General features: G+C 40.9%; 1 protein-coding gene and 1 long non-coding RNA gene across 3 annotated transcripts in view; both read left to right on the top strand.

Moving 5' to 3' along the window:
• The first annotated feature begins 2,935 nt into the window (after window positions 1–2,935).
• On the top strand, window positions 2,936–5,976 carry LOC143109384 (uncharacterized). The gene is made up of 4 exons (XR_012983842.1): window positions 2,936–3,185; window positions 4,238–4,305; window positions 4,490–4,664; window positions 5,046–5,976. It is a non-coding gene; the product is annotated as an uncharacterized LOC143109384 (long non-coding RNA).
• A 2,286-nt stretch (window positions 5,977–8,262) lies between these two features.
• Window positions 8,263–21,055, top strand: part of LOC143110455 (NACHT, LRR and PYD domains-containing protein 3-like) — a 31,785-nt gene continuing 18,992 nt past the window's right edge. For both annotated transcript variants that reach the window (XM_076273352.1, XM_076273351.1), the window contains exons 1-4: window positions 8,263–8,372; window positions 17,949–18,100; window positions 18,389–18,415; window positions 18,540–20,268. In XM_076273352.1, the coding sequence (XP_076129467.1) occupies window positions 17,968–18,100; window positions 18,389–18,415; window positions 18,540–20,268 (1,889 nt within the window). In that variant the 5' untranslated portion in view covers window positions 8,263–8,372; window positions 17,949–17,967. The remainder of the gene's footprint in view (window positions 8,373–17,948; window positions 18,101–18,388; window positions 18,416–18,539; window positions 20,269–21,055) is intronic.

The raw sequence follows: 21,055 nt of genomic DNA, 5'->3' as shown, positions 1-21,055 counted from the left end.
ACATTTTGAGGTTAAACAATGTTTTTCTAAAATGCTAATTTTTTATGGTAAAATACTGTAAAAAGCACATTATTTAACTGGGCAATCAACAATATCAATACATTTTTTTGCTGTAAATGAAGGAAATGTTTTACCGTAGTTTAACAGTAGAGTTTTGGCAACCACAGCTGCCAGTATTTTACCGTAAAAATAACAAATAATTTTTTACAGTGGATTTATTTGCTCTTTCACAACACTTTGCTATACCTTGGTGTCCTACGTTAGCCTGGTCCTTACCGCCTGTGACTACGTTTCTCTTCGTCATACAGTCTGGAACAAAGTAATAATAATCTGTCTCCGTAATGGGCGGATGCTTATTTTGAGGTTTAAAATCATTGGAGTTCCCTTAACCAATCAGCAACGTTTGGTAATGACATATGCTGTGCGCCGGAGTTCAGGCTCTTACGCTTACCACTTCCCCAGTACTTCCGCTTCAGGCTCTTACGCTTCCCACTTCTGCTCTCAGTAGTAAACAGACCGCTGGCTAGTATGCAGGCTACCTGACCGCCAGGGCAGTCTCTTCGTAGTGGATATATCTCTAACTTGCGCCAGCCACAGACCGAGAGTTGTATACCAAAAGCGTCACGTCACCGAGATTATATTAGCTCTTGTCACACGCCAGTTTTGCCTCTTATCTCTTCTCGCCGCTTATCAGACGATTGTTGTTCTACGCAGCCTGGTGACTTTGTCGGAGCTACGGAGCTTACTTCGTTCTCCATGGGCTGTTCAGACTACACTCTCGGATAATTTGGATTGTACTGACAACCTACGTGTTATTTAACCTGGAGCTTGCTCAGTTAAACGAACAGTTGTTCGGCATAAAACAACGCAGCCTCACCTTGAGCCACGCTCGGTGACTGGCTAACGTTACTGTCCACAAGCACGGTAGCCTCGCCTGGAGCCCAGCTCGGCCACAGACTAGCCTCTGTCAAACACGGAGCGGTTTACCTTGAGCCCAGCTTGGTAACCGCTAGTCCCAGTCAAGCACAATCACAGCAGCCTTGCCTTGAGCCCCGCTCGGTAACCGGCTAGCTCACGTCAAGACACACCGCCTCGCCTTGAGCCCCGCTCAGTAGGTTAGCTAGTAGCTAACATTCCATTCCTTAAGTAGGCCTATGCCGCATTGATTTTGTTAAGGTAATTTGAGAGTAGGGGGGAGAATAATGAGCAGCAAACGTTTATTTGAAAACATGATAAGTAGTGATGCATGTAGTACACTTGTGCGTTTAGGTGTAGTTATCACCATCTGATAAATCAAACTTTTCCCAAAGCCAGTTGGAAGGATAGTTATAAGACGTCCTTGCCATTTATAAAATTGACAAGACGTGATGCCCTCGAGAGTTGAGACAACTTCGCGGATAGCTTCTAGCGTCTCTTCCTCCGTCGCCATTGTTGCTATGCTGTTGAACTACAAGCTTCGCTGGACTACAAGCAACTCGGCAGGCAAGTTCCGCGTTACTGTTCGCTGAATGGCTCGGCTACACGCGAGCCGTATAATGTGGGTTGTGCCAGACTACGTGCGAGGCTGAAATCAAATTTTGGGCGGAAGTACGTAGGATGGTAACGACCAGGCTAGTCCTGTGTGCAGTTTCTGAAGGATTTCTGTCTGTGGCAGCTTGGGAATAACTACATCATTTCAGTAGTAAGCTGTTCTCCACTGATAGCTCCTCCTCGACATGTGCATACAGTAGGTAAACTCTGTCTATTGTGGATCTGTCTGGCCAGCCCTCAGTACAGTACCTCTTCACTTGGCTCAGTATTTCATCACGTTCTTGGTGTTCCCTTATCTCTTGTAGGCTTTTTTATGTAGCTGGGAGGGTTGACATGATCGTGTTTACGTACTGGTTGACTTCCTCTTCCGGCTCTGGCTGCCCTCTGTCTCTCAACGCCCTTGACAGCACATCTGCCTTGGCCAACTTCTTGCCAGCCACATGGGAGATGAAGTAGCTGAAAGCCATCAGTCTCATTCTGAGTCACTGAATGCGTGGCAGGAGCTCATCCAGGCTCTTGGAGCTTAGTAGCGCAACTAGAGGCTTGTGGTCCGTTTCAACCCTTGAGATCACCTCCATCTCTTCCATGCGTGGGGTTGATATGGAAAATGGTTTGGCGTCTGCTTTAAACTCTATCTTGTATTCTCCCTCCATCCTGCCTAGCCCCTAGCCTGGCGAGCCAGACCCACATTAAAATGTAGGGTCTGGGCACTCACCGTTCGCAGTGCTCAGTCCGAGGGGCGGGATAATCAGTTGTCTTTCAAATTCCCTCTGCACGCAATAGGACGCAATAGGATATTTGTTTTCAAGTAGCAGGGAATTCCAAGCCAAACTGTTGCAAATCTGCCATCAATCATTATGTTAAGCCCACCAAACGACTCTATACACGATTTCAATGGACTGATTAAGTTTCGATTTCTGGAGCTCACAAGCCAACGGAGAGTTGCTAGACTAGCCCTAGCAGGCCGCTAGGGGCGCGTCTAGATTTCTAGGCCCCTTGAGAAGTGTGGGGAACTGCTCCTTGACTCTCTCGCACTTACTTTCTCGCACACATCTTCGGTCTGATGCGTGTGCGGGTCACCGCTCTCTCCAGCATCAGCTCCGAGTCCAGCTGATGCTGCTCTGACAAAAGTCTGTCCTGGACCATTTTGTCGTGCAGCTGTCCATAGCCGCAGTGCTCTGACAAGCAGTGGAGTGCAGTGATAAAACTGTCCACAGTCTCTCCTTGTTCCTGCTGTGTCTGATTGAATTTGGCTCACTCAAAAATAACATTTCACCTCAGTACAAAATGTCCCTCTAGCTTCTCTTTGACAGTGTTGTACACACTTGCCCTCTCCTCCGTCATATGAAGTCACAAAATCTTCCGCCTCGTCACCCAGTATACACTGTAAAAAGTTTCTGTAAATTTACACCCAGATTCCAACATTATTCACCGGTTTCCTTTAATAAACAGGACTTTCCGGTCATTAGTAAGATTATGTAAAATCAGGCTCCAACACTGTTATTTACTACGCCCGTAATGTTTATTCTGGAACACACGTACTTCCTGTTATCTATTAACGTTACCTTCGTTCTGGTGATGGGAAGCTGTCTGCTGAGAGAAGACGATATGTTGGAATCATACCCAAACCCATCGAAAGCCATCAACACAATAAGGTGAGTTTATCTGTCACCTTTGACCAGAAATACAATGAAACGAAGTTAGTAGCAGTGCTATTCAGCTAGCCAAGACCGCGCTTTCGCCCTTCTTAAGCCGTCCGTTATCGTTATCACTACACTTATCGATCAAATTTTACGTTTCTTCATTGCAATCTGGAGCCATCTAAATGTATTGGTATGTGTAGGGTATGCGTAGTTTTTGAAAGTTTAACTCGCGGGATTTACCTGCTATAACACGTGCTTTCTAGCTAAGTCTCCTTAGCATCATCTGTTTAATGAACCAGTGGCCAAATAAACAATATGGCACAAACGGATCAGTGTTGACTGCTGCTTTCAGTGTTTACTTGTATGCATGGATTTCGCCCGTGCTGGTAATTACTTAAAGTTGTGTTAAGTCCTTCAGTTTAGAAAGCTAATGCTAGTTAGTAGCCTAGCTAGCTCTCCATAGCAGAGGTGGTTGCATGACACGCGTATGGTATTCCTCCCGAGTTCATTTGAGCTAGCGGCATGCAACAGGAAGATGTTTACATGTCAGATATGTGGGCATCAGTCCACTGCGTCTATTTATGTGAGCCATACCTACATTCATGACAATATACCCAATATAGACATTCCATGCTGTGTTCCAGATTGCCAAATAAAATTTAAGAGACATGCAGGTCTTGGATTTCCCCTGGGGATCAATAAAGTATCTCTCTATCTATCTATCTATCTATCTATTTATCTATCTAGGTCTTTAGACGCACATATATAGAAACCATAAACAATGTGGTTTTGATAAGACGGACACTATTTCAAAAGCAAGCCCCCTTACTTTGCACACACATTCCTCACACAAACATCTTATCACACCCGCCTCATCACTTTTAATCATTCAACGGCAGACACACACACACACCTTTCATACTCACCTTGCAGACAACTCACATTCACTCACTCCTTACATACATACACACACACACACACACTCAGAGATTACATTCACTTTCTCACTCACACACACACACATCACAAAGAGTTGTTGAGTGCCTTTCTTTTCTTTTGCTAAGGGATGTGCGACCGTAGCTGATGTTGAGTCTTCCAAGCCTACCTGTGACGCCTCGCCTGATATTACAAGGTATGTTTGTTTTCATTCACTAGAGTAATAATGGTCAACATATACATATTTAAATCAACTTTTGAACACTAAATGTTTTTTTTCTGTATTGAATTTTGTTTGGACAAAATCCTAAAATGAATCTAATCATAGTTGACATGTGGATCTATATCTTAAATTGAATATGATAAATTATTTTTTTCAGGTGAACGACAAGGTAATCATCAAAAGTGGATGGTCAGCATTGAATCCTTAATCGTTTGTGAAGGGTCCAACCTCGCCACATTTCTAACAGGCCTTGCAACATGTTTCTCCACCTTCTACATTCTGAATCTGCAATATCAGGAGGACGCAGCGTGCACCCTTGAATTCATCCAGAGGTAAGTTCATGTCACACTTTCGAACCAGAATTTGTTTTATGTGTGGTATGTATTGGGGGGGTTGTGTAGTAGTCTACTATGTAGTTATAAGCACTACTATGCAGGATTACACCCTCTGTAGAGAGCAATCATGCATAGTACTGCTGTAATAACCACAGAACACTATACTTCTACTTCATACAACTGATTAAATCAAATATAAATGCAGTTACAGTAAGTAATAAATGTCAGTTAATTTCATTGTGAGAAAGAGTGTTAACGTTACAAATTCACATCCAATTCATTCACTTTGGCACAATTTTCCTCTACATGAATCCTAGTGTACCCTATCAGTTTTTGTAACTCTCTCTCTTTCTCTCTCTCTCTTTCCCTCTCTCACAGAAAAAAGGCCCAGAAGAAGCCTAAGAACAATCACTAATAAGTAAAGTGAATGTTATACTTGATTTCTCATGAATGTTACTTGATTTCCTCCCTGATTATCATTTATACTCATCTCTGTACTTTAAATTCTTCTGGACATAATCTGTCAGTTTATTCATTCTCACATGTACACAAGCCCAATGCGATGCAATGATATTGATAATTATCTGTGATAATTATTCTGTATCTTATTTGATTTTGAAATAGTACTTCTGTAGATAACATGTCTACATTTTACATACATATGTGATACACAAGCCTAATGCGATGTTTTTATTTTCCATGATAATTATTTTGTACCTTATTCCCGATTTTTGAAATACAACTAGATCACGTGTCTACATTTTACATTCATACGTGATACACGAGCCTAATGCGATGTTTTTGTTTTTCATGATAATTCTTTTGTACCTTATTCCTTGTTTTTTGAAATACGATTTTCAAAATACAACTAGATAGCGTGTCTACATTTTAAACGGGCCTAATGAAATGTTTTTGTTTTCAATTTGTAATTCCTCTGTGTCTTATTGCCTGTTCTTTGAAATCCGATTTTCAAAATACTACTATGTATCTACATTTTACATTCATACATGATACACGAGCCTAATGCGATGTTTTTATTTTCCATGATCATTCTTCTGTGTCTTATTCCCTGATCCTGAAATACGATTATATTATTGCTTCATGTCCCTTCATCTTTCAAAAAGATTACTTTACTGTTAGACTGTCAAGTAAGTGCTGTGAAATAAAATATCTGTTAAATTACAAATAAGTAACTGATGTGAAAACATGGATTTTTATCTTTAAAATGTTGATTTGAGAGTGGATGAACTCAATATATGGCACTTGTTTCCTGTAATTGTAAAAAAATAAAGACCTGTTGTGTAACTAACGCGAAGATCACATTTTTTTCTTGTTACCCAACATGAAAATTATGTTATACAGGAATTTAATGTTATGGTAGTCTGCCGTTAAACAACGGGAAACTCCTGGAAATCCTGCCAGTTGTTTCCTGTTAATTTACAGGAAATTAATGTTGTTATTTTACATTAACTTAATGTTAAACCAGGGCACCGTTAAATAACAGGAATCTCCTGGAAACTCTGCTGCCAGTTGATTCCTGTTTTTTTACGGGAAAATTTCTTACAGTGTAGATAAAAGTGTTCACTTGGTTTTCCTCTAACTGTAGCTCTAGACCCGATGCAATCCAGAATCTCTCAAACCTTCAAATCCTTTTGTGGCACTAAATAGAGAACCTTTGAATGCATTGGACCCTATTTAATAAGGTGTGGAAATAGGGCTCTTTTTTAACAAAAAAGTGAAAAAAATTGTTTCCTTATCCTTACCTGTACGAGAAGTGCTTTTGTGAAGTTCACCCAACTGACTTTGTCCTTTAATATGGCACTAACGGTGAAGCTTTCGAAATAGGCTACAATCAAGGGTTATTTTTTTAACTGACTGCAGTTAAGGTTAGAGAGATGTGAGGCAATAATCCCTGTTCCGGTCTCACATGCAAACGGATTCCTTCAAATGTACCGCTGACTATCAAAATACCGATGCATTTGAAGTTGCGCTGCTTGCTGTTAAAGGGAATGACACATGTCATTCTCATTGGTTTAAATGATGTAATGCCCAAAACACACCCATGACTTAAGACACATAAGAACAACCCTTTTGCGCCCAGCATTTGATCACAAAATTACGCCATTAAATTAGTGAATGCGCCTCTGACCATCCGTTTCTGATCACCAAGATAGGGCCCATTGTTTGCTGAGCTGTAATAAAGTTGCTTTATTTTACTCAATTTTGGAGCCATCAATACTGCCATCTAGTGGACAAATAAGTAACCCAAAATTAATTTGAGAATCTCATGTGAACTTATCAGTCAACTATTCATCATTAAGTCAAGTCAAAGTATAAAGTCAAGTTAATTTCATTAGCATGTCTTCATTTTCACAGCATCAAGTCAAACAACATGTATTTATAGCACATTTAAAAACAACAGGAGTTCTACCAAAGTTTACTCCATTTAACAAAAATGAACAAATGAACTAAAACAGTGAGAGAAATAAAACAGATAAAGAGGCCTTGATGAGCAAAAGCTACTTATTCTTCTAATTAGTTAGCATCCAATGAAGCTGGCCTATCCCTGCAGCATGATGGTGACTCCTGGTGTGGATGGTGAACAGATTGGTCGTCATAATGCGCTACATTTCTATATCTTGGCAAATATGAGATATGGACAAGCTAAGTCCATTTGTTGAATTTTGTACATTTGTGAAGGTGAACCTAACTGTTTTCTTTTTTAACTTCTGAACTCTTCATATGATGCTCAAAAAGGCTTTGGTCTTATAGCCTATATTCCATCCCAGACTTAAGAAGTTACAGGAAAAAGTCTGTCTGAAAGCAGAGGGGACATGAACTTTCATATATCATTGTTTTGTTATGTACAAAAATAGTAACTGAAAGGATGTGCTGGAGAGGACCTTGATCAAAACAGTCTATGAGTGTGCAGGTTACAGAAGACATTTTGTGTACGGAAGCTAAAGCTTCTTTAAATTTCAGTGGACTTCAGTGTCAGTTCAAAAGTAATTTATATAACTTCCCTTAAATTCGCAATACAAGATTTTCTTATTTTATCAATCATATTTAGAAAAAAAGTGGCCATATGTGTCCATTTGACACAAAATACAATGCATTTACAAAACCATTAAATATTGTGTAGTGATACAAGTTCAAGCATCTGGAATGACTACCAAATGTTCTCTCTGATTCTCAGCTAACTCTCTTATCATTTATATTTTATGTTAAAATCATCCAAGGAAGTGATTAAAAGATAAAGAGAGAATGTTCAGTAGGCCTAACATGTTTTCAAGATCATACTAATAACGCAAGTCTGAACTTGACTGAGAGCGACTGAGAGAGAGGTACAGTAGGCTACAGTAATAGGCCACGCTAGGATATCCTGATGAAACTAGTAGGCTGGACCATCTGATCTTTTTGGGCCCAGAAGTTTTTCGAACATCAAATAAATTGTGCAATGCAAACGCTCAATTGTTTAGCCCCATGCATCAGGCAACAAAGTTGTATAAAAAAACAGGCGAGCTCTCTCTCTCGTTACGCGCGTTTTCTGTTTGTGGGCTCTGTGCAGCTCCGCCTTCTTCCGACCTTAAAGATTCTGCTGTGACAGTCAACGTAGTCTGTTTGGAGTTTAAGGCTAATGCACCCTAAAGAGTATTTTGTCGCCAGAGAATATCAATATTAAGCAATAGAAAGCCTTGACGACAGGTATGTTTTTACTGTGACCATCATTATTGACAATATGGAGCGTGAATGAAGGGTAAAAAACACCGAGTAGCCTAAGCTATCCGGGTCCAAATGACAGCAGGCTACATGTAGATTGTAGGCTACGTGTACACTTCACAGGTAGGCTATACACGGGTTTCCCGTTTACCAACAAAACTAGATGCGCGCGCAGCCGTGAGGCAGATGACGCTTGGTGGCCGTTCACAACGTTATAAACTTAACCTAAATAGTCAGCTGCTGTAAGCTACAATCGGATTTTTGTATGCCCCTGTTGTCTCAATGATAATAACATCTCATTTCAGACTATATCTCAAAGTTTGACGTTCATTTGCATTAATATAATATCGTATTTTTTTCATTTTTGGCGAAGACATGCATTCCGTTCGGGGTATTGAACATATTTAACATTCTCTAACCATAGTGATTTCGAATTGGTGCAGTTTTCAGCACAAAAACTCATTTTATTCTTTTGCTCTTTTGCATTGCTCTATGCTGTTCTATGGTGCTTTCTGCCTCTTGGTTGCGCACGCATGTTTTCGTGACGTTGCATAGAAATCCATGTATTAAAACAATAGGCGTGTTCGACTTGAGGCAGATCTGTGCAGATCTGACTTGATGTGATGCATGCTGGGTTGAACACAATGCATACTGGGATGGACGCAATGCTTGCTGGTTAGAAATTCTGTCCGACTTCTGTCAGCCGGGCAGTTGCCTTCCAGGAGCTGCACGAGCTAAAACACGCCCTCATGACGTCAAAGATGTGATCGGGCCATTTGGCAATGACGATTTTGACGGGAATCTCATGGTGCTTCCTTATGTTGGAATATGCGAAAATAAACAGAAATCGAAGGGATACCTTCTTATACGTGATTTCTGCAACAATGGTAGGCTAGCCTACTGAAAACGTTTGGATATTCTGTTATTTCCTGCTGTTGGTTAAATAGATAGACACACATATAGGGAAAACACTTGATATTGAATTTATGTGCTACAAAGCAGGCCTGTTAACTGTATGACAACAGTGGTTTATTTAAACTACATCATAAGAATTTATTATCGAATACGCCTAATGTAAGACGGGTGTCACTTGCGCTCAAGCCTTTTCGGTGCTCACAGTCCAGGACCAGAGGGTCAGAGAGACTGGCTGGGCCACTTCAAAGAGACTAAACAGGGATGACCGGAGCACTCAGAACTTTTAAACTTTTTTTATTGTGGTGCAAAATCGACTGACGTTTCCCTGGGTTTGGTATTAAAACAATGTTATTAATAATAAACCTTAAAAAAACATACCTTAGCCTACTGCTGTGACATAAAGTGAAAGTGCAATGCACTAGCTAAACCTTATTGAACTGGACTGCTAGAAACCTTCCAGCAGGATGACTTTCTGAGAGATTTTGAGAACGGAAAACCTGACAGTCACTCAGAATCATAGCTCAGAATCCATCAACTTAGGGACCGTTCGGTTAGGGACCACCGGAGGAAAATAGGGGAGGGTCATGTCTTTTTATTCTTTGTTGAGGGGAGGGTCAGCCGACTTTTTTTAGTCTAGGAGGGGGGGTCACCCAACTTTTTTATTCCTGAAAACAGCAACATTTCAAAGTGGCTTGTTTGGTGCATATTTTCCATGTAACTCTCAGTCTCAGTCTTCACACTTAGGGAACCCCTCTCTGCACACCACGTCTACCCCTCATTTCCTTCTTTCTTGCAGAGTAGCCTAGAGAGTAAAATAAGGCCTCGCACTGTGGCTTTCATAGAGACTCAGTGGAGACGGTCTCCTAGGCACTAGCAAAGGTAAAACGAATGTGATTTCTGGCGCCATATAAGGTTCTCTTTCATTGAAAATAAGGGAGATTTCCCGGGTTTCTTACCCAAAATACGGGAAAATGTCAACATATATCCCTATTAACGTTGGAAGGGTTGCAGTAGTAGCAACAAAGTAGCCTACTTTATTCACGCCTAACAGCCTATATACATTTGGTCAACATTATACAAATGTACCTTTGGTACCTTTGTAAATTTACCTTTGGTTTACTTTTAGTTTACCGTGTAACTTTAAACAGTGTCAAGTCAAGTCAAGTCAAGTTTATTTATATAGCGCATTTCATACACAGAGGTCATTCAATGTGCTTTACATAAACAAAACCAAACAATAATAACAAATAAAAGCATAGAAGGGCAATATTCAAAGAATACCGTAAAACTTCAAATAATCGCCGAGTCCCTAAGAGATGCCTGTCTCTTTTAAACGCCTGGCGTGGCTACAGGTTTGGGTTAAAGGCCGGTCTACAGTAGAGGCCTGGTCTGTTTTTTAGTTTCGGGTTGTATTTAATCTTCTAAAACCCGTCAGATCGTCTGTTTAAAGATTCGCAATGACACGAAACCGTTATAAGAAAGGAGGTTACAGCAGTGTGAATTAGATGTTGCACGTCGTTGCAAGCCGTCGCAAAGCATTCACCTTGTCTGATCACAGTTGCAAGGTTTTAGAATGTTGCATCAAGTTGCTGCTCATCTCGTCGCGAATCTTGGGTGTGATTTGGGCTTAAGTAGGCCTATGGCGCAGACTGCGCACGTTATGATTATGGCATTAAAAGACTGCGGTGAAAAGCTAGAGTTCCAAATTGTATAGCTTTTTTTCAATATTCCTATATGTCCGACTTTGTCATCGTTCAATTCATCCCTTGTGTTTAAAATTTGCGGATAGGCCGATGGTAAGCGTGTTTTCATGCTGGCAACAAAACCAGAACGGTTCGCGAACGTTATTCTTTATTCTAAATGCCATGGCGATACAGAGAAAGAAGTCAGAAAATGTATTTACCTTAGACTAGGCTATATCAGAGCTCGTCTTCGGACATTCTCTGGCTATATACTGAAATAGGTTAATGATGTAAGGTCAAGTGCGCTTCTATGGGACTGGTGTGTGCACGCACAGTTTTTATTGATGAGTCGGAGTGGCAAGTGCTGCGCATATTGCAGTGGAATGTGGCTGCCCAGGGCATTATAAAACTTCTCACTCTTAGACCTACTCATACACAGCGGTGAAATGGCGTATTTAGCTGTCTAAATTCGAATCATATATGCCTGGAAGTAGGCTATGATTTGAATGTAGACTGTTGTCAAATTTGGCAAATACAAAACGGGAGAAACAATATGGTTCATGCTGTTTCATTCGTGCCGAAAATGAGGGAGAATTAAACATTAAGCACGTTCCACTTTTGCATAAATAATTCCTGAACTGTTTTGGTCAGGGCTGATAATGCAACTGTATTTGACAAAGGACCGATATAGGCTATTTGCTAGTGACAAAATATGAGCTTTCAGTGTGATACGATCTCTTTGTAAATTACGTAATTAAAACGTGTTTCATCTGTTCTGGCTATCCCTGCTATTTGGATCTTACTGTATTTCACTCAATGAACAACATCCCAACACTAAATGAATGATGATCCGTAATTGTCATCAGATAGCCTAGTCATATAGGTAGACATTCAGTGTGTTTGAAATAATTAATTCGATAATATTTTCCATCTTTGCAGAGGAAAAGTTTTGTGTAAAGGGAATTAAAGGCCTGTCTCATATTGACGCCTGTCTCTAATACTGCTGGTGCAGTTTGGCGATTTGGGAAAATAAAAGCCCGGGCTACTATTTGGAGTTTTACGGTAGTTAAAAGGTAAAGATCATAATAAAAAGAAAACATAAAACACAAGGTAAAATCATTTAAAAATAAAGAATAATTAGTAAGCAAAAACAAAGGCAAAAGTAGTAAAAAGTAATAAAACACAAGGTAGAATAATTATCAAGGCAGATTCAGAATTTGTAACTCGGCACAGTTGGTCTTAAGTCTAGATTTAAAACTGGCTACAGTTGGGGGCCTTTTTGATGTCATCCGAAAGTTGGTTCCACAGCTGAGCCGCATATCAGCTAAAAGCTGCTTCACCATGTTTAATTCTAACAGTAGGTTTTACTAGCAGGTTTTTCACCTGGGACCTGAGAGGACGAGAAGGTGTGTACTGCTGAAGCATGTCTGACAGGTATTTAGGTCCTGCTCCATTTACTGATTTATAAACAAGCAATAGTGCTTTAAAGTAAATTCTGTGACTTACTGGAAGCCAGTGCAAGGACTTAAGAATTGGAGTAATGTGGTCAGTTCTTTTAGTTTTTGTTAGAATCCTAGCTGCTGCATTTTGTATCACCTGAAGCTGTTTAATAGTCTTTTTAGGAAGGCCTGTGAACAGTCCATTGCAGTAATCATTTAGTGGGCAGCCGTGGCCCACTGGTTAGCACTCTGGACTTGTAACCGGAGGGTTGCCGGTTCGAGCCCCGACCAGTGGGCTGCGGCTGAAGTGCCCTTGAGCAAGGCACCTAACCCCTCACTGCTCCCCGAGCGCCGCCGTTGAAGCAGGCAGCTCACTGCGCCGGGATTAGTGTGTGCTTCACCTCACTGTGTGTTCACTGTGTGCTGTTTGTGTGTCACTAATTCACCGATTGGGTTAAATGCAGAGACCAAATTTCCCTCACGGGATCAAAAAAGTATATATACTTATACTTATAATCAACCCTGCTGGAGATAAATGCATGAATGAGTTTTTCTAAGTCATGTTTTGACATTAGCCCTCTGAGTTTGGCAATATTTTTGAGGTGGTAAAAAGCTGATGTGGCTGTTGAAATTTAGATCACTGTCAATTAATACACCAAGATTTTTAACAGTATCCAGTGTTTCCCAGAGAATTGAATTCCATTTGTGGTGGTTGGTTTGCATAATTAGCTTGAATGCAACAGTTTTTAACAAATTAGCACAGCTGGTTATGATGCTAACCAGATTTAAGCACAATTTAGTACAACCTGGAAAATCATTGTGTGGTGGTCAATGTTGATATTGTGGTGGGCCGCCTCAAATAAGTCAATGTATGGGAAAGACTGGTATCCTTTGCCTTCAACCCTTTTGTGTCAAGGAGAGTGGCAACCCTATGTCTTTCCTCTTTTTTACCAAATATGATTACTTCAGTTTTTTCTTTGTTCAGCTGAAGAACATTTTGAGACATCCAGGTGTTGATTTGTTCTATACACTGACACATAGATTCAAGAGGACCATTTGGTGACAGAGCTAAGTAAATTTGTGTGTCATCTGCATAGCTATGATATGAAATCAAATTATTTTGGATGATTTGTCCAAGTGGGAGCATATAGAGGTTGAATAATAGTGGCCCCAAGATTGACCCCTGGGGAACACCACAGGTCAAGGACGTTGGTGTTGAGGTACAGTTTCCGATGGCAACAAAGAAGCTCCTTTCTTGTAGATATGATTTTAGCGGATAACTATGCCTGTAAATCCAACCCAGTGTTATAGTCTGTGTAGTAAAATATTGTGATCAACAGTGTCAAATGCTGCACTAAGGTCCAGTAGCACTAGGACTGATGTTTTACCTGAATCTGTGTTGAGGCGTATGTCATTGGAAACTTTAATGAGAGCTGTTTCAGAGCTGTGATTTGCCAGAAAACCAGACTGAAAGTAATCAAAATACCCATTTGATGTTAGGAAGGTGGTTAATTGATTAAAGACTACTTTTTCAATAATTTTGCCAATAAAAGGTAGATTGGATATGGGCCTGTAATTGTTTAGCATGGAGGCATCCAGGTTATTCTTCTTCAGAAGTGGCTTTACAACAGCTGTTTTCAGTGACTTAGGGAAAGTGCCAGACAGCAGTGATACATTTACAATTTGAAGGACATCCGCCGCTATGAGGTGAAAAACAGTTTTGAAGAAATTGGTTGGCAGAGTGTCTAAGACACATGTGGAAGAGTTGAGATTCTGTACCGTTTTTTCAAGTGTTTCGTAGTCTATCAAGCTGAACTCTGACATCAAGTTTAGTTTCCCTCTGTTTGTTGCTGGAAGTTCAGGTTGTTGAATTTGTAATTGAGCAGATATGTTCAGTCTGATTTTGTAAATTTTACCTTAAAAAGAGATGAAAACTCATTGCATTTATTAGTTGAGAGAAGTTCAGGCGCTAATTGTGAGGGGGGATTTTTTAACTTATCAACAGTTGAAAATAGAATACGAGTGTTATTTGAACTTCTATTGATAATGTTAGAAAAGAAAGACTGTCTTGCTTTGCATATTTCAGAGTTATATGTGCGGAGCATCTCTTTATGGATTTTATAGTGGATCTGAAGTTTGTATTTACGCCATTTTCTTTCAGTCTTCCTACACTCTCTTTTTAGAAGTTTAACTGCTGGATTTTGCCTCCATGGTGCTTTCTGTTTGTCCTTAACTTTCTTGAATTGTAATGGAGCAATGTCATCCATAATGTTTGCCATTTCTGCATTAAAGTGGTCAAATAAGTCTTCTACAGAGTCTGACAGTTGACTTGACTTTAGTGAAAGTGCTTGCTCAAAGAGAGCACTTGTCTGATAATTTATGATTCTTCTCCTTTTTACCAGCATAGCTGTGTTTTGAGTGTGTGGGGACATCAAAGAACACGCAGAAATGATCAGATAAGGCCAGGTCTTTAATAGCTGTAGAGACATCGAGACCCTTTGTGATAACAAGGTTGAGGGTATGGCCGAGAGAGTGTGTTGGCCCCTGTACATGCTGTGTTAGGGAGAAAGTATCGATTAGTGCAATGAATTCCTTGGCATAATTGTTTTCAGGATTATCCACATGCTATAATGGATATTAATGTTATTATATCCCCTGATATAATAAGACAGTCAAACTCTATTCAAACGACTGATAGCAGTTCACCTAGCTCTTCAAGAAAAACTTTAGCTGAATGTTTTGGAGGCCTGTAAATTGTCAGTAATAAAATTTGAGGAGAAGACTTAATGCGTGCACACAGATATTCAAATGAAGTAAAGTCACCGAATGACAACTGATTGCACTGAAAAGACGTCTTGAAAATTGTGGCTATCCCCCCACCTCTTTTATTTGCTCTGGTAGCACTCAAAAAACTGAAATTTGGGGGAGCTGATTCGATGAAAGTAGCAGCACTGTTTGCTTGATCTAACCATGTCTCAGTTTAAAGTAAAAAATCAAGGTTGTGTGTGCAAATTAGATCATTAATTAAGAATGATTTGTTTGAAAGAGATCTGATATTTAGGAGTGCTAGTTTTGCTGTAGGTGTTGGGGAAATATGATCCATGGGGTTGATGTGGTACGGGTAGGAGATTGGACTGGTTTACCCTATAAGCTCGATGCATTTGTGTTCTATTTCTTGTCAATACAGGAATAGAGAATGTCATGGGCTTACTGGGTCCCGGCATGTTCTCAAAACTACTGTCAGTACCATTTATATTGCAGGGATCCTGAGAATATCGTGCAATACAGGCATCATATAATTGTCCCCTGCTGCTGCCATCTGTATTTTCCACTGCACATTCCATGCTATATGCCGGCTGAGAAAATGAACTAAGAGGTTGCTGCTGTTTAAGAGATCCTTCTAAACGGGGAGGGGGAGGGCGGAGGGGTGGAGGTGCCCTTCGCTTCTTTGGTGCTAAAGATCTTGGGCTAGTAAAACTCTGCATGGCTACTGGTAGCAGTCTCTCCATTCTTGCAGGGAACATCATGTGCTCGGGTGGGGATGGTGATGGGTATTCAGGGGATCCTGTGGAGTTTGAGTGGGTGGTGGGATGACGGGGTGGGGATGGTGATGGGAGATTAGGGGGGTTTGTGTGGCCTAGGGAGTTTGATTGGGTGGGGACGTGATTGGGTGTGGGTGGTGATGGGAAATCAAGGAGGTTGGGGTTGAAAATTGATCCAGAGTCTCCATCTGCCTGCTGAGGTTCTGGGAAGTTTGTTGCAGACGCTCCGCTTTCAGCATGTATTCCAGTAGTGTATTCCATGTTTTTGTGTCTTTGTGGTGACAAGGAGTCGACGGAGGTGGGGAGGGGTATTGGTACTGGTGTTAAAACATGACCCTTCCTCTCTGATAGCCTCTCAGCAGCTTTGATAGGTGCTATCTCCTCATGCTCATCACATGTTTGACGCCAGTGATTGACTTTGAGTCATTTTAGCAGCACCCATCTTATCTTGTCCAGTGGACATGGCTGGGCATTGTTGAGCTGATTGTTTATGTTTCTCCAAGGTCTGCATTTCAGTGGAGGCTAGCGGGTGGTTACCAGAGGGCCCCACAGCAGGGGGGGTTGGGCATATCTCTGTTTCAGCCTGTGCAGAGTGTTTTGGTTTAGCTGAGTTGTTGATGTCATCCGCTTGTTCTGTCTGTATGGCCACTGAGCGCTTATCAGTGGCTCGGCTCAAGGTTTGCAGAAAAAATGTTGGGTGCAGGAGAGAGAGGTGATAGTATTCGGTTAAGATCTTGGCCCCAGTCCAACTCAGCTCTGTGCTATTTGGTCTGAAGTATTCACTGCGATTCCAAAAAAGGTTAATATTGTCAATAAAATTCATCCCAACTGAAAAGCATGTTTTTGCGAGCCAGGTGTTTAAACTGAATAGTCTGGAAAATACAAAGCTTCCCTCTGCTGGGAGTGGGCCACTGATGAAAATTTGTATTCCAAGCTCATATAGGGCCGAGAAAAGTTCCTTGAAATCTTCTTTGACATACAGCTGTTCTCTGCAGATGTCATTTGATCCAACATGCACAATGATGCGCTTGATAGTTGCATATTTTGACACCAGTTCTGCAAGCTTGTTTTTTGTGTCAGACACTGAAGCATTTGGGAAACAACATATAATCATCTTTTCCCCATTTATATGTCTCACAGCAGTGTGCATGCTTAACATTAGTAAAGCATACTTGTGCTTCATTTATCCACACATCCAGCTCCTAACGTTTAAAGCATAAGCATATCTACCAATTGACCTTGTTCCTGCCCATTTCTAGCTTTGCTGTCTCCATCCTTTCTGTTTTTGTTGTTTGCAAAAATATATTTATTGGTAACCAGCAACAAGTGCAATGTGTTACCCAATTGACAGCGTTGTTCGCTGTCATTCTCTCTCCTGCGCAAACAAAAATGTGTTACGTTCCAAGTAGCCTAGTGCGTAATTGTTGCTGCTTCATAAAATTGAACAAATACATTTGGTTATTTCACAGAAAAATATAAATAGCCAGTTTATGGTCTACAATGCAGAGTTGGTAAATTATGGTAGGCCAACTTGGAGTGAATATACAAACAGGGAAAATTCTCTACTCGTAGTCCTAGCTAGCCTGATGGGCAGGTGCGCACGTAGAACACTATGCAAGCGCCAATGAATCGTGCTCTCACGCCGTTAACTTAAATAGGTTAACTTAAGACATCGAGAATGGGCAGGGGAGGGTCATGTCTTTTTTGAAAATTCTGTTCGAGGGTCATTGAAAAATTTCTTGCAGGCAAGGGAGGGTCATGCAACCCTTGACTGAAGCACTCAAAATCCCTCCGGTGGCTCCTTAAATAAATAACGAACAGTCCCTTAGACATCGCATTTGTCAACTCAAAATAGACGCTAGGGTAGGCCTACACGGATGCACCCAGAGACTTTCCTTGTCGTTGGTCTGTGTGGACGCTTATGTCGTTATATTGTCTTTAATTGTTCCTGTTGTGAACGACCCTTTACTCATGTTCCCATAGTCTAATCAAAGACCTGCCAATGGAGGGTCCAGGTCCATCTCCTGAAGCAGTAAATGTCAGCATTTCAGCTGATGGAGGAACCCAAGTGTCTGCACCAGTGTTGTCGCATCTTCATGTTCGTGGGAATGTTAACATTTCAACACATATTTCAGGTCAGTTAAAAGTAATTAACACAGGATTGGTTAATACGTTCATTTTGATATCAGAAGTAGGCTAGTTTCAATATGAATAATGTTACCATTGGTTGTAGACTACATGAAGAAATAACACGGATAGACCTAGAAGAGTTGTAATAACTATGGTAATGCGTTGTGAAATTACAGTAGGCCTAGGCCTAGAAATGCAGTATTACATGTACAATGTACCATATTTTAAATGTCCCATGAAATGATTATTCAGTGCTTTGAAATATCCCCCCTGCTATAACCCTTATTATATAGGTGTTCAACAACCAGCACAGGACTGTGGTATGTTAATAATACATCTTTTTTTTTTTTTTTTAATCCAGATGAAAATGCTGATGATCCACAGATTAAATTATGTGTGTAACTACTAATTTCTATGAAACCTTTCTTTTTTGGTCTTTTGAAGATCAACAGTCAAAAATCACTGAATACAAAACATCTATCCTTACCTCCTGTGAGACTGTAAAAGAGTACAACTCCCTCCCTGGTCAAGATGTGCTTTTGGCAGACCGCTACACTGAGCTCCTGATCATTCAGAGACTCAGGGTTCCGAAGGAGAGAGAGGAGGAGCTCCGTTCCAGAGGTGAGACCCTCCAGGAGGTCTTCCACACCAGGGCCCGTGAGAAAAACAGCCGCATTCATCTCGACCAGCTGTTCAAGCCCAGTGACCGTGGATCGGTGCAGAGAGCGGTCATTCTCCAGGGTCATTCCGGACACGGCAAGTCCTTCACTGTCCAAAAAATCATGTATGACTGGGCATCTGAACTCCTGTTCAAAGATTTTATTCTTGTCTTTCATCTTAACTGCAAAGAACTTAATCTCCTCTCTGGAGAGCACAGTGTGGTAGACCTCCTGAAATGTGATCAGGAATTTACTCCAGTGATTTTAAGGATACTGCGAGACTCCCCTGGAAAGGTGCTCTTTGTTATAGATGGCTTTGATGAGCTGAGGTTCTCATTGAATGAAATTACCTCAGTACTTCCTAGTGATCCATCTGTGCCTGCTCCAATCGAGGCCACACTGACAGCTCTGCTGAAGGGGGATGTTTTGAGGCAGGGCCTCCTTCTTGTCACCACCAGGTCCACTGTCTCCGACAAACTAAGTGAGGTGCTCAAAACTCCACACCGCTTCACAGAGATCCTGGGCTTCTCTGAGGATGGCGTGAAGGAGTACTTTCAGAGGTTCTTTGATGATACAGTGCTCTCTGACAAGGCTTACGAGTATGTGAGGGCAAATGAAACACTCATCACTTCCTGTGTCATCCCCGTCATCTGCTGGATTGTGTGCACTGTTTTCAGAGAGCATTTTCAAGAATCGGTAGATGCACATGGAGACTTTGAGACAACAAGCTCCATATTTGTTTACTTCATTAACACTCTGATGAAGGATCACTGTGAAGGTTTGAGACGGTCTGGCCTCACATCCCTGAGAAGCCTCGCCCAACTGGCAGAGACAGGAATACAAAACCATCAGGTCCTGTTTGATGAGAGGAAAGTGTCTGAGCTGTTGAAGGATTTCAATGTGCGTAACCCTTTCCTGTGCAAATTTCTGATGAAGAGGAAGGTCTACCGAGAAACCATGTACAGTTTCATGCACCTGAGCTTCCAGGAGTTCTTTGCTGCTCTTCACTTCTTTCTGATAGAAGATGAGGAGGAGGCTTGTCGGAAATTACAGATATTACTTAAATCAACAGCAGATAAAGTGAATAGTTTTAGACTAATCGAAGAAAATTGGAGAGATCGTGTTGTTCAGTTTCTTTTTGGGCTGTCAAGTAGTGATGTTTTTGCATTTGTGAATAGTGCCTCTTGGGCAGCTATACAAGCCCAGTTGAAAGAGTGGCTTATGAATGTAATACAAATTGAGAAATATGGCATACGCAACTCTAGTGATCCTAGAGCAATGTTGTTTATTCTGCACTGCCTCTATGAGATCCATGAGAAGGACTTTGTCATGCATGTTATTGAAAGCCTGGAATGGATTTCTTTTAGCACACATGATCTGCAGAGGACAGATTACTGGGTGCTGCTGTACTGCCTACAGTGCTGTCAGAGTGTCAGAGGCCTGCACCTGGACAGTCTAACAGCAGAGAACCTGAGAATGCTGGGGCCTGGACTGTGCAAATGTAAAGAGCTGGGGTGAGTGGCATCGAATATTAGTTAGTTCTGATTGACTGGGTTACATTAAATAGTATATCATGACTGATCTATGATAGTTGTGTTTCATTGTCCACTGGAGATTATGGCCAGAGTCTTTTTGTTAATGGACAAATCTGTAACATTTTGTGTGATATGTAGTTAATGCAGGCCTTACACCAAACAAATGTCAAGCAATTTTAAATTCCCAAAAAGTCAAAGTAAAATCAGTGTGACAGGAGTTGTAGCATATTCACTGCTTTACTGCGTCCTGAACTTGGCTTTCACAGTACCAAGGTCACTGTTAGACTAACAGGGAGGCTACACCTGAAGTGTTCTGTTCGCAATGCGCAATTGCTTTCACATCTGGTGTAGCCACCGTCTCCAGTAAAACTGTTGGCAATAGTGAAATCGCTTGAAAATTGTTTGCTAAGGCCGGCATTAACTGCTTAATGAGTTATTAATTGCTTGAGGTCCACAGTGTATTTTATATATATATTGTATATTATTTAATAGTTTTAATATACACTACCCGTCCAAAGTTTGGAGACACTTAGACATTTCCATTCCACTCCATTATAGACAGAATACCAGCTGAGATCATTTGCATAGTTTTTTTAATCAGGGCAGCAGTTTTCAGATTACATTATGTGCTTACATAATTGCTAAATGGTTCTTGACTGTTGTAGAAAGAAATGGCTGATCTTTAATGTAATATCTTCATTGCCCATTATCAGCAACCATTCATCCAATGTTGCAAAGGCACATTCTGTTTACTAATCATTTTAAA

Source organism: Alosa pseudoharengus, unplaced genomic scaffold (genome assembly GCF_046254945.1).
Source record: "Alosa pseudoharengus isolate Yale_2024_CS ecotype anadromous, Long Island Sound unplaced genomic scaffold, YU_APseudo_1.1 YU_APseudo_1.1_scf_7, whole genome shotgun sequence".
Lineage (NCBI taxonomy): Eukaryota > Metazoa > Chordata > Actinopteri > Clupeiformes > Clupeidae > Alosa > Alosa pseudoharengus.
This window is presented reverse-complemented; position numbering and strand designations above follow the sequence as displayed.